At 46.6% G+C, this 13,533-nt stretch overlaps 1 protein-coding gene across 1 annotated transcript in view; it reads left to right on the forward strand.

Annotated features, from left to right (window-relative positions):
- Nucleotides 1–10,727: 10,727 nt before the first annotated feature.
- Nucleotides 10,728–13,533, forward strand: part of YWHAQ (tyrosine 3-monooxygenase/tryptophan 5-monooxygenase activation protein theta) — a 30,262-nt gene continuing 27,456 nt past the window's right edge. Inside the window, exons 1-2 of the mRNA XM_033125221.1 lie at nt 10,728–10,878; nt 11,335–11,689. Of these exons, the coding sequence (XP_032981112.1) occupies nt 11,396–11,689 (294 nt within the window). The 5' untranslated portion in view covers nt 10,728–10,878; nt 11,335–11,395. The remainder of the gene's footprint in view (nt 10,879–11,334; nt 11,690–13,533) is intronic.

The following is a 13,533-nucleotide window of genomic DNA, read 5'->3' on the forward strand; positions in this document are numbered from 1 at the left end:
AAAAAATTATTGTGAATTGCATGAGCGGGACATAGCAGTCACAGATCTCTCTGCAAATATGAAATATGTCTGCCATGGTCCATGTTCTTACTCCTACCTCCCTCTTCAGCCCCATCTCTCATCTTGTGCTTTACACAAATCAGATCATTTAATCAACAACCCCTTTAGTAAAGAGGACACAGAGATGCAAAGGGGTTAGGTAACTTGCCCAACTCTTACTGGTGAATGGCTGTACTGGGCTAAAATCCAGGTTTTCTGAGATTCACCCTATGTGTAGTCAGCTGTCTTTTGAATACAAGCTTCAGATCATTTTTCCCAGCACAGAAACTGTTCTGAAGTGCCACTGCACATTTATCACTATAAACTACTCTTGTAAATTATTTCTCTCTTCTTCAGTGGATCAAAGCATGCGATGTTCAAATCCATCCCAAAATCATCACGCACATCCTACAGTAATAATGTGGGGATATATTTTGCCATCATGTAAACTATAATTTTGAAATATTTGTGAGCCAATAGGGTCGGAGGATTATTTAAAAATCAATTTTACAGGATAGTAAATCTTCTCTCTTCCTCATACAAGAAGGGACATGCGGTTCGATATAGAGAAAATAAAATAGAAAAAGACGCTTTGGAGTAATCTTGGGTGGCTCTCAACTTGTACATCTAATCATCTCTCTGAAACGTCTCTCGCCCCTTCCCCTCCCATCCGCCACCATCACCATGGCTTCCTCAGCTCTTCTGGAGTTTTCCGCGACCGCTTCCTAGCCCAAGTCTTCTAACCCACCCTTTACATCATAAGCGGAGGGATCCTTCTAGAAAATCCCTTCAGGTTATTCTCTTGCTTAAAAGTATCTGATGATAGAGACAGAAAGTAGATGGTAGTTGTCAGAGCTGTGGTGGGAGGGGGGTGGGGAGTCGTTTAACGGGCACAGAGTTCCAGTTTGGGACAATTAAAAAGCTCTAGAGATGCACAGTGGTGACTGGTGCGTAATGACGGGAATGTACTTAATGCCACTAAACCATACGCTTAAAAATGGTTAAAATAGTTAATTTTAAGTATATTTTACCACAATAAAAAGATACAAATAAAGACTATCTGATGATTCCTAATGGTTTCAGGATACAACACCCATTCCTCAGAAAGACATTCAAGTTTCCTCAGAATGTGGTCCCACTCTTGCGTAAGTCACCCCCACCCCCTGTCCTGCCGATTCTGTTACCCAAACATACCACATACCTTCTCATGACTCCTTTGCTTCCCAAACATACCACACCTTCTCATGACTCCTTTGCTTCCGCCTATAACGTTCCCTCTCTCTGGAGTGCACTACTTCCCCGCTTCAGTGGCCAAGAACATCTAAATCTTTTTAAACTGGGTCACCTCCTCCGGGAAGCCCTCATACCTCCACACACTCCTGGCACCAGATATAACCGTCTTCTCTAAGGCCTGGCCATGTCTTTGTCCCCTCAGTCTCCCCAAGGCTGTTTAATGAATAAGATTTTTGTCTCCATCCCAAGGGAGCTTTACAAGATGTACATAAAAGAAGTAATATATTTCTAAAAAAGTATGATGCAATCTACAGATGGCACAGCATCCTCTGCAAGACAGAGATCTTTGTGGATTAGGTCAAGTTTGAGTGGGGATAAGCCTTCCAGGTAGGAATGTGAATGACAACAAAGCCGCCCCCTTCTGTCCCCCATATTTATTTTCCAGAGAGAGAAAGATGAGGTCCAGGGTAAGGCTTTTTCTAGGCTTTAAGCTTCACGTACCCCTCATGGCTTTTGCTTTTCTTTACCATGCAGACCAGAAGCCCAAGTATGATTGCAGGGACACAGGCTGTTTTCAGGGTGCCCAGCATCTGAAGCCCCTTCCTTTGTTTGAGGAATTCCCCACTCTATGAGTCTTAGTGGGAGGTGTTGTATTCCAGATGCCTACTTCCCCAGCTTGTCTGATAGCAAGGTGTGGCACTTGACTCAGGCTTGGCCAGACACCCCACCTGAAGTTTTGAACCTAGAGTGAGTGACTCAAAGAGGCAGAGATTATGAAGAATTCTTTCTGGGGGCAGAGGCAAAGCTGTCTCAGATTTCAGTGAGTAGGGACTCATGTAGTATCCAGGGTTCAGGGTCTGCTGCCTATGGAGTCCATACAGTGGGGACCAATGTCAGGTACAGTGGTAGAAGCAACAGGCATCTTTCCGGCGAGGTCTGCAGTGTGATTTGAGCCATGCTTCTGGCTGCACACTCTGCCCAGTGCCCATCCATTTTAGGGGCCTGGTTTGCCAGGCTTCTTCACAATATCTAAGAAGTAATGGTTTCGTTTAAGTCAGTGTCAGTTTCTGTTACGTGCAACTAAGGACTCTGATGTAGAAATTGACCTGGACCAAGCTGGGTCCCTGGTCTTCAGGGAGTGGAAGGGAAACATGCATTTTCTGAGCACCTACTGGCTATCATGCTAAATGTGCTTTTATTCACAGAGCTCTGAGGATCCTCTGGCCCGGTGATGATCTTGTCCGAGCTGGCCAGACCTGTGAGAGTGCAGGGTCCCTTCCTCCTGTCCAGGCTGAGCTTCAGATTCAGACCCTCAATCCCCTGCCCTTCAGGGGCTGCCTGGGTGGCGGCTACAACTCCGTCAAAGACCCAAGACTGCCTGCTTTGGCCTAGTGAACTAAGTTCTCTTTTCTCCTCCCTCCTATATGTTTTATTTTTCCATCTCTCTTATTTGGTCTTGTGTTGTAAACCTATTGGCTCAAGAAACAACAAGTTGCAGCCTTTTCCCCTTTACGTCAGGAAGCTTGTGTGACAGCTGTAGCAGCTGCTGTGTTACATTTGAACACTTTTCGGCAATTGGCCCATGTACGATCCTTCAAGGTGGTACTGGGTTCATCAGTCTTGCTGGCCATGTCTCTGAGTTTCAGAACCAGAAACAGAGAGAGTGCCTGGGGATCATTTGCTCGTTACATGGATTAAAGCCATCACTGTCTCCAGGCACCTTGTGGCATATTGGTAGCTGAGCAGGGTGGCATCACCAACTTTCTTTCAGGGGCGGCTTTAGATGGAATAGTTTTCTATTTATGTTTAGATGTCTGAGGACCCCAAATTGCTTACCTGGGCTTATCCTGGCTTTAAGGAAACCCACGAGAAATTGACAAATAAATCAGGGGATTGTTCATATTCAGAAGGATTCTTTCCTCTGCAAAAGGTTGTTTCACTGGGTTCCCTTAGTTACCGGGCTTCTTCTGCAGTTGGGAGTTTATTTACAGAGCTGGACAGTACTGCGGGGCAGGAGGGCCATCAGGGGCTGCCTGGAGCTTCCAGCCCCTCCTGGCTAGAGTCATGGGTGCCTCCAGCTGGGGGCTGGACCCCAGCCAGAGCCTGAAGCCATCCTGAGCAGCAGCTTCAGTTCACCCTGTCCTGTGGGCATTGTGTGCTTGCCTGTCACTCCTCCATCCATTCTTTGTTAAGCTGTCCATTCAGTCGCCCATTTCTTGGCACCCAGAGTTTCTGCCAAGCATTCTGCTGGGCATTGGGGCTACCCAGGCAAATCACGAGACATAGCCCCACTTTCCTGGTGGCTTCAGCCAGTGGGGAAGCAGACCCCATACCTACTGGCTATTTTGCTGGGTGGCGGGACATGAGGCAGGAGCTTACCTAGCTGGGAGGGAAGATGAGCCCAAGGACAGCCCCAAGAGACAGTGTCAGTTCTGCCAAGACTCAGGAGATGAGAAGTTAAGCACGTGAAGATGTGAGAGATGAGAGGACAGCAGGAGCAAAGCTCAGAAGGGGCCAAAGCACAAGAGGAGGGGAGAGCCAAGAAATAAGAGAGGAGAAGAGTGGGAGTAAGACCACTGGGGGCTTATGGGTCACCTTAAGGATTTTGAGTCGATTCTTAAAGAAATATACACATGTAGCTCTGTTCAAACACTTGACTAACACTAGCTCACTGAATCCTCATAATAACCCTATGAGGTAGCTATAATATTATCATCATCCCATTTTACAAGTGGGGAAACTGAGGCACAGAGTAATTATGTAGCCTGACCAAGATGAAGGCAGGATTCGAACTCAGACCATCCAGCTTCCGAGTCCAACCAATATGTTGAGCTGCAGCTAGAGGAAGTTGCAGAGTTTTAAGTAGGAAAGTAATACAAAGGTCAGCTCTTGCATGTCTTTCCAAGATCACCTCTGCTAAAGGGGCTAGGAGGTGCACGTGACCAGTCTCTTCCACATGGCCTGCACTCGTTAAGCTGACCACGTGGCTAAGCTGATCATGGCAGAAGGAGGTGAAGAGGCAGGAGGGACCCTACCTCAGACTACGATGCCTGGCTTTCCTTGGGTGGTCTGTATGCCAGCCTGTTGTCCAGCGCCACCTTCTCGGGTTCAGCCCTGTCCAAAGCTGACTCCCACTCAAGGAGGAGCACCTCTGGCCTTCCTGCCCTTCCATAGGCCGCCACCTGGCAGCGGAAAGGATGGAAAGCAAACCATCATCATCTCGGTGGCTCTCCCCTTTCCTACCATGATCCCTTTGTCTCTGTTGCCTTCTGATGCTCGACATCTGCTGTCTCTCCAGACCACATTCACGGCTCCCTTCTCCCAATTCCTGTAGCACTTATTGTGAGAGGGAAACAATCAACTCCTGTGTGCATTGTTCTAACTGTTCTGTGTTCATTCATCCATTCAACTTTCCTGAATTGCCTGCAGATGAGTCATAATTTGGGAGAAGGTTGAAGATTTGTCGTTTTATGTACCAAAATGTTTTTTGAAATTTCCAACTCTTGACACTTAAAAACATAGATATACATATATATATGTATGCATATAATGTATGCATATAACTGACTTCAACAACAACAATAAAAAAGAGAATGTAATGAACATGTTTTGTGATGATTATTAGGCTCACTGATTGCTATGTACCTAGACCCTGCCTCAGGCATATGGGTCGTGTGCCCTTTCACTAAATGGCACCAGCCTCTTGGGCTTTTTCATTAGTTTTTTGTGGGTTTGTTGTCTCTACCCGTCAACAGATTACCTTGCATAGACCTTATAAGTTGACTGGATCCCATCAGCCCATGGGGATTCAGCCGGGCTGGTCCCAAAGCCACACCCAGCTCTTCCTCTACACTGAATCATTTGGATATAGAGAAGGTGGAATGGAATTCAGGGACTCCTGGGAGTAATTCTGTTCCTACCTCCCAAACAACCACGTTTAGATCACTGTGGGCTTAGAAATCACGTAGCGGAGCATCTGAGAACTGAATAAAAAAACAAGACCTTCTCGGCTCCTCCCTGGGCTCTGGGTTAGGCGTCCCACCTCTGGGCTCTCTACCAGGCTCCTTGCAGGCACAGAGGGTGTCTGAATAATTTGTGAAATCCCAGCCCCTAGGACGGTGTCTGGCACATGGTAGACCCTTAAATATTCTGTGAACAAACTTACAGGCAATTGAGCGTGAGTTTGGAGCGCTCCTTTGAGTGAACTGTGTGTGAGCATTAGTGCAGGAACTCAAGGACGTTTTTCTGACTGCTCAGGGACCTTCCCTGCTAACTTTGTGTGCTTTCCTATGTGGACTTATAGTTGGACACAAAGTAAGCATGTAATGCAAACAATTACTGTCATTCGAAATGTCCCCTTGATGGCCTGGGTCCACTCTCAAAACAGACCTTCACTGAATGCCTTCTATGGGCCAGTTAGAGTCACCAGGGACACGAGCGCAGATGAAACTCTGCGCACTAGAAGGTCACAGTCTAACGGAGGAGCTGGGGGACGAGGGGAGAGACAAACACATAATTAATTAAAAGGAACAGCCAGGGTGGAGGAGGTACCCTTTCCTTGCAGATACGTTCAGAGTAAAAACAGAGACTTCCATATGAAAATGAAATCAGTGGCTGACTCGCTGACGGATATATGCTTAGCCACCTACCAGCCTCAAGTAACTAAACATTGTTTCCCGGCCCTCAAACATTGGAGCTTCCATTTTCCATTGCAGATAGCACGGAATCTTGTTTATTGTAGTAGAAGCAGATTGAAATCACACAGACCTGTTTTTGAATCTTAACTCTATTGCTTACCAATTTCGACAGGTAATTCAACCTCCCTGAGCTTCAGTTTATTCGACCGTACTGTGGGAATCATAATACCTAGTTGAGAGGGCACTAGGGATACAAATCAAAAAAGAAAACCCATGCCCCCAGGAAGCTCACAGTGTAACAGGGGACAGAGGAGACTGTTATGTCCTCGACATACACTCAAAGCTATTAAAAGATATCATATCATTTGTGGAATGAAATTATTAGTCAAAGTTCTTCAGAGAAACAGAATAAGAGATAGATGGATGGATAGATAGATAGATAGATAGATAGATAGATATTGTAAGGAATTAGCAAGTCAAAATTTGCAGGGTGGGCTTGCAGGTCAGAGACTTCCATTTGAGTCTGAAGGCTGTTGCAAACCCAGGAAGAGCTGAAGTTGCAGAGGAAGTCCAAAGGCCATCTGCTGAAGAATTTTTCTCTTGCTTGGGGGAAGACTGGTCCTTTTGTTCTTTTCAGGCCTTCAACTGATTGGATGTGGCTCACCCACCTTGTGGAGAGCCATCAACTTACTCAAAGTCCACCCATTTAAACATGAATCTCTCAGAAAAACACTGGCAGAAACACCCAGAATAATGGTTGGTCAAATATCTGGGCACCTTGTGTGGCCCAGCCAACTTGACACATAAAATTAACCATCACACTGAACAAAGTGAAGAATGAAATCTCAAAAAAAAAAAAAAAAGAAAATAGAATGAAGTCTCATGTGTGTAAAATCATATACATATGTCCAAACGAAAAGAGATATATTTAGAAGGCAGTCACTACAATGCTAACAGTGGTTACCGCTCAGAGACAGGCTCTTAAGTTCTTTTTACTTTCCTTTGTATATTCATATATTATTTCATTTTTTTGTATAATGTGTGCCACTATACTTTTTTCAACATTGCCACTATTGCTATCATCTTTGCAAAAGTAATCAAACTTAAAAAAAAAAAAAATACTCGATTGCCTTCAAATGCTGGAGAAATGTCAGAATGCTGGGGCCGTTCCCCAAGAGACTGGCTGACCAAAAGTGAGTTCCGAAAGCCTGAAATTCTACCAGTGAAGTTTTGGTCTTCAAATATAAAAGCTTTTTTTCCTCTTAATATGCAAATCGTGGCAGAAGAAATATTGTTTGAAGACTTCGCTGGTTTTTGATGATTGAATGACACAGTAAGATTTTTTTTCTGAGAGCACACAGTGAGAACTGGAGAACGCTGTGTGGCTGAGAGGTGTCCTGGAGATGCTAGAAGTGGGACAACTGCAGGCACAGAGGGCTGCTACAGATGGCAAGAATCAACCTCGCCCACCCGCTGCTGGCCTGAGGGGAGACAATTCCACAGGACTGACCCGGTCCCAAGCTGGGGAATGTGCAGGAAGACTTCCCTGACCAGGCTCCCTGGAGCTGCCCACCTGTCCTGGCTCTCCATGAATCTCATTTTACACCTCCAGGTGGAGTGGACGGTGGAGGCAACTCTTCAACTACCTGCTAAACAGAAATATTGAGAATGATTGTATGGGAATTTATGATGAAAAGTCCCACTCAAATATTTGTTTGTGAGTAAAATATCTGCCATATGGCAAGAGAGGAAGAAGCTCCTCTCTGATGAGCCACTGCTCTGGGCAAATAAACCACTGAAACAATTTATGAGAGTAAACTCAACCAGGAGGACTCATTCATTCTGAAATGTACACTGAAGGCAGCCATTCTGCAGACCGTTAACTCCACTAATTACAACAGTGTTTCAGGAAATAAGCCTTCACTAATGTTTTATAAGGCTATCAGGCTCCCTCCAGCATGACAGGTAATTCCCTCCCTCCCCGCAAGCAGAATGGAAGAAGGGAAAACACCAGTATTTACTGAGCACTTGCTATAGGCCAAGCATTTTGCTGTGTGATAGCTCCACAACCCCTCAGAGGAAGGGATTATCATACAGTTAGGAAACTGAGGTTCAGAGAGGATCACGGTGTCCAAGATCAAACCACAAATAAATAGCAGGGCTGGGATTTGGAATCTTCTGGCTCCAAGTTCTGTGCGCTCCCTCCTGCTCCAGCAGCTCCTTCTCACCAAGTAATTTAGAAAAAATAAAATAACAAGAACATCAAATAAATAAAATAATAACTTCTCAGTACTTCGTCTCTGTTAGCTGTCTGTTCCCTAGAGTTCCTCCCAGCACGTGGAATGTGAACGTTTAGCACATTTCATATTTACTAGGATGAAACTCCTGAGGATAGAGACTAGTCTGATTTTTCCTAGAGTCCATACCGCACCAAGCAAAGGTGTGGTGGAGTGGTTACATGAATGGGCGTCAGGGCGGAGACCACGTGCACAGGTCCACATCCAAGCTCTGCCACTTACTAACTGTGTGACTCCTCATGTGGTGCTTAACCTCCCTGTGCCTCAATTTCCTCATCTGTGAAATGGACATGAATCAAAATAATACGGACTTCATAGAGGAATTAGGGACATTAAGTGAAATTAATATGTACGTGCAAAAGACTTAAAATAGTGTCTGACGTGTAATCACTCAATAAATGTTATTCTTTATGTGTCCAGGGACTCCAAGTTCCCAGAGCTTTAATTTTCTCAGCCTAAGTCATTTCAGGTGCAGAGACCTTTAGCTATGCAGTCATCCCTCTGGTCCCTCATAAAAGATTTAATTTCATAGTGGGCCATTGTTTCGAAGCAGTTTTCACCCATGATTCCAGGTGATCATAGCTATATGAGTTGATGCTCAATAAATATTTGATGAATGAATGAAAGCAGAAATTTAGACTGTAAAATTTAGAAATTTTACAGAGAGCCGTAAAATGTTGCCCAAGGTCACCCAGGGAGATGGCAGTACAGCCCAGACTTTCTGACAAAGAATTGGTGGGCTTGCCCCTTCCCTCCCTCCCTACCACAGAGGTTCGGTCCTCTGACAATTCCCCTCAAGAGTCGCCATCTCCCGTCTACCTCCACTGATTTCTCCCAGTGCTCAGGCTGTCTATAATTCAGTGGTCATACAGAAAGCATTTTATCTGACCTTCCACATGCAAATTCTTTCCAATGGGATTTCTTGGTGTCCAGCTCCACCCCAGCCCACATGGCCATAAACACTAGTGTGTCTGCAGCCTGGCCCCAGGGATTCCAGAAATAACAGCAAGGTCCTCCTTTAGAATGCTAGAACATAGTAAGGCATTTCTGCATTAGGACACAGGAGCTTTCCAGCCAGGCCCTCTCCTGTTTGTCAAAGCAGAAAGCAACCTTTACAAGTCAGGACAGGGAGGGGCAGCTGGAAGGGAGTGTAGATTTCTGGAAAGTCAGCACCTCCTCCTGCTATCTGTCTGCATTCAGATCTTCCTTTCTAGAGATTCTTCAGATCTGCTCCCATCTCCACTTAGAATATGAAATTCTTTCTCGGCTGAGGCATTTTTTGCTTTCAGTGATCCATTCTCCCTTGGATGTGCTGGAACTGGAATCATGGCAGCATGAGCACAGATGGCAATTTTCACCTTAAGATGACACAGAGGCCACTTTCCAGAAACCTAGGACACTCACCTAATTTGGATTCAGGCACTGGGGAAGTTCCAGGAGAGAAGGGAGTGGCTGCAAGGGAGTGTCTAGTTTAAAGAGAAAGGAAAGTGCAAGCGATGACCCTAAATAAAAGGCTTCTGAGGCAACCTTTCTCACTTAAGAAGGGTGTTCACTAGGAGAAAGTCAGAAGTCAACATCTAGGGAGAGAAGGTTAGCTTTTCAAGTGTCATCTCAAAAATACCAGAAGATAAAAAGTACATATAAGACAATGATGTGAAGAATATGTATTTAGATGCAGAACCTGTAAAAGCCAGAAGGAAATATACAAACAGTTTCTTTGCCGCCTGTGTGTGTGTGTGTGTGTGTGTGTGTGTGTGTTAATGGGTGTTTTTCTCCAAATTATCCTTAATGTCATTTCTCATTTTAAAGAAAATCATGATATCTGGCATTGCCAGAGAGACGTGCTTGGACTTCTGGGGGTATTGTACAGGGAATTTCAGCTTTAGGTTTCCGTCTGAAAACTTGAATTTATTATGTAAAAACCATACTTAAACCACTTTGTTCAGGAGTGGTCCTTTGTCCTCTTTAATGGGTATGGGATTATTTCGAATTCGCAGCCCCAATCGTAATGCTATTAAAGGCTAAGTTCAGTGTATTGAGCTCCAAACCTTTGTCACGAATAGGAAGGTGGAGGAAAGAAAGGCGTTTGTGCAACAAAACAGCCGATTGTGTCACCCACCCAGGACCGGCCTCACGAGGGCCGAGTGGAGCCGCAGCTGCATTAGTCCACAAGATGCAATGCACCAACTGCACAAATGCTGCTGCAGGAGAAGCCGCCACCGCAGGAGAGGTCGTGCGAGCCTCCAGCTCCCGTGCCGCACCCACAAGTGCCGGGGATGGCAGGGAGGATGAGGGGAGTTGGTAACAGCATCGCCATGGCAACAGTGACGTCCTTTTACCCTGGATCTAATTGGAGGAAACCCCGTGGCCGAAGCCGCAGCCTGCCGGCCAACCGAACTTGCCCAAGCCGACCCACCCTCCTAGCCCCCGCTTCCCCTCCAGCCCCGCCCCCTTTGCCCCCTTCCGCGCGCTCAGTCGTCATTGGCCAGTGGCGGGGCGGGAGGCGGAACTCCCGGGAGCAGCTCGGTGCGTCATTGGGCGGCGGGAGAGGGGACAGCCGCGCGGCGGCCCGCCCCTCGGCTCCGGGGTAGGCTGAGACGGGAGGGTCCTCGGCTAAAGCCAAAAGCAGATCAAAGTGGTGGGACTCGCGCCGCGGCCGCGGAGACGTGAAGGTGAGCGTCAGGGTCGCCCCGGCCCTCCTCGGGTCTGGCGGGGCCCGAGGGAAGGGTGGGAGGTCCGCTTCCGGGAGCGGCCGGCCTCTACACCACTCTCCTCAGGGACGGCTCCGGCGGGAAGGTGCGGGCCAACAGCCGTTTCCATTTTGGGCCGGGCCCGGCGGGAGCGGGAGCGGCCCTTCCTCCTCCACCTCTTCCTCCTCCTTCCTTCCTCCTCCTCCTCCTTCCCCCCACCCCCCGCCTCAGGCGGCCTCCGCGGGCGCCCCTCGGCCTCCCGGGCGCCCCGCGGGGAGCGTGGGCGGGGGAGGGAAATTCAACTGGGCTGCGCGTGCGGGGACAGACAAAAGGGGCGGCGGCGGGCGGGCGGCGGGCGGCCCGGGGTGGCGGGCTCATTGTCTGACGGCGCCGCCCCCGCCGCTCTGTCGGCGCCCCGGCCCGTTGCCCTTCCGCAGGCCCTCCGCACGCCTCCTCTGGATCCCGGTCGGTGCTCGCCCTCGCTCTGCTCCCCGTCCCCATGGAGAAGACGGAACTGATCCAGAAGGCGAAGCTGGCCGAGCAGGCCGAGCGCTACGACGACATGGCCACCTGCATGAAGGCCGTGACGGAGCAGGGCGCTGAGCTGTCCAACGAGGAGCGCAACCTGCTCTCGGTGGCCTACAAGAACGTGGTAGGAGGCCGTAGGTCCGCCTGGAGAGTCATCTCGAGCATCGAGCAGAAAACCGACACCTCTGACAAGAAGTTGCAGCTGATTAAGGACTATCGGGAGAAAGTGGAGTCCGAACTGAGGTCCATCTGCACCACGGTCCTGGTGAGTCAGCGCTGGGCAGGGTGGTGGGAGAGTGGAACTGTGCTCCCGGGGCCCCGAGGCCCTCTTCTGGGAGGCCTTTTCATTGAGAATTTCATGGGGACGGGCAAGAAAGGCTGGCCGGGGCTTGCCTAATCGTCTGCCCACGTCCAGGGTTGGAGAAGGTTAGCCTTGGTCTCCTCAATGTGTTGTTTCAGTTGAGACTGGAGAAGCTGCTTTTCCAGGGTGAACAGACCTTTTCCCACGGTGCCACCGCACAATATAACTTGGAATCATCCAAGTAGGTTTGCGCAAGACTGCAAGTTTTTAAGCTTATTGAGGATATTTGGGGACCCTTTCAATGCGTTTAATCAATTCATAGGCTCCAGGTTTCAGTTGAAAAAAGGTGCCCGATACCTTTTCCATAGAGACAATGTATGTATGATGTTTACCTCCCAAACCTAGTAATGGAAATTTACTCTGAAAATCTGAACAGGTAACCTCATTTTTCAAGTAAGAGTATCTGTTGAACTTTTCTCTGTTAAAAATGGGGGAAGGGGAAAAGTTGGGTACATGTGCAAAGGGCACAGCTAAATCTAAAGAACAAGATGTCCTGGTAAATTTCAGTACTTAGTAACATTTCCTGATACTACATAGCTACACTTAAGCACCATTGTATTGAATTGAATTCATTTCTGGTGTGGAGTAGGCAAGGAAAGCTTTCCAGGTTTTGAACTGTCCATTCTTAGCAAGGGTGGCTATTGGGTGGAGTAGGTGACTTGTGATTCACCCTTATTAGTGAGAAGGAACGTTTTTAGCTTTGTCATTGCATAGATCTTTTGGTCAGTAAGATAAGTTTTTAAAGTTTAAATGTCAGCATAATATCTTAGAGTGTTTTAATACTGTAGAGTCATTTCTACCAATAAAATAAGAAATATCAGTTGCCTTTTTTTTTTTAAGTGCCACTTTTAAAGAGGCCTGCTGTTTTTTGACCTGTTTGTTCCTCGTAGTTTAGGTGGGCTTTGAAGGACAAGCATGTGCTAGATTGGTGATTTTTCAAGAGGGAATAGAGGGGGAAATGCCGCTTTCCCTTCCAGCTTTCTCTTCCTTGTCCCACGGGCAGGAATTTTTTTTTTTACTTTAACCTGTTTTTCCAATACAATAACATGATCTGAACAAAAATATGGCTGATGGAGATAGTTAGTAAAGGGGCAAAGAAAGCAATGCGGAGAGTGTGTACTAAGTGGAGAAAACTTGATTGAGGTTATTTGCTTTTTGAAGGCGAGACTTTAGTTATATTGATCTAGATCTTAGCCTCTACTCCCTGCCTGGCATAGAGGAGGCACTTATAAAAGGTTTTTGAACTGAATTACTTGTATTTCAAGAAATTGACCAACTTGAAAGTGATGGTAGACTTCAGTAGCATATGGTATTGGCTATTGACAATATTGACTCGTTTATCAAGGAAGACTCATAAGAATTCCAAATGTTAATGAGAAGCTTTTCCAGAAGGGTTTGTAGGGGGGTAGTCATAGAGCATATTCCAGTCTCCTTCTTTTCAGTTATTACTTTGCAGTTTATTAGTTACCCTGCAGTAATTCAGAATTACTACAAAATTTTTCCTGTTCTGTAGGAAGTTAACTCTGAGCCAAAGGAATACTTGTTTTATTCTGTGGCTCTTATAAATTTTAATTTTTATTTATGATGGCATAAGTGGAGGAGATGTTTGTTTAGCTGATAAGTTACTCAAAAGAGAAACCAGGTATTTTAGAGTAGACCTGTTATGCAGATCATTTCAATAGGAAAGAACCCTTGAAATTAACACAATTTTTTTATATCAAATGAAATAGAAGAGTTTAACTTGATTA

Source organism: Rhinolophus ferrumequinum, chromosome 13, assembly GCF_004115265.2.
Source record: "Rhinolophus ferrumequinum isolate MPI-CBG mRhiFer1 chromosome 13, mRhiFer1_v1.p, whole genome shotgun sequence".
NCBI classification, from domain to species: domain Eukaryota; kingdom Metazoa; phylum Chordata; class Mammalia; order Chiroptera; family Rhinolophidae; genus Rhinolophus; species Rhinolophus ferrumequinum.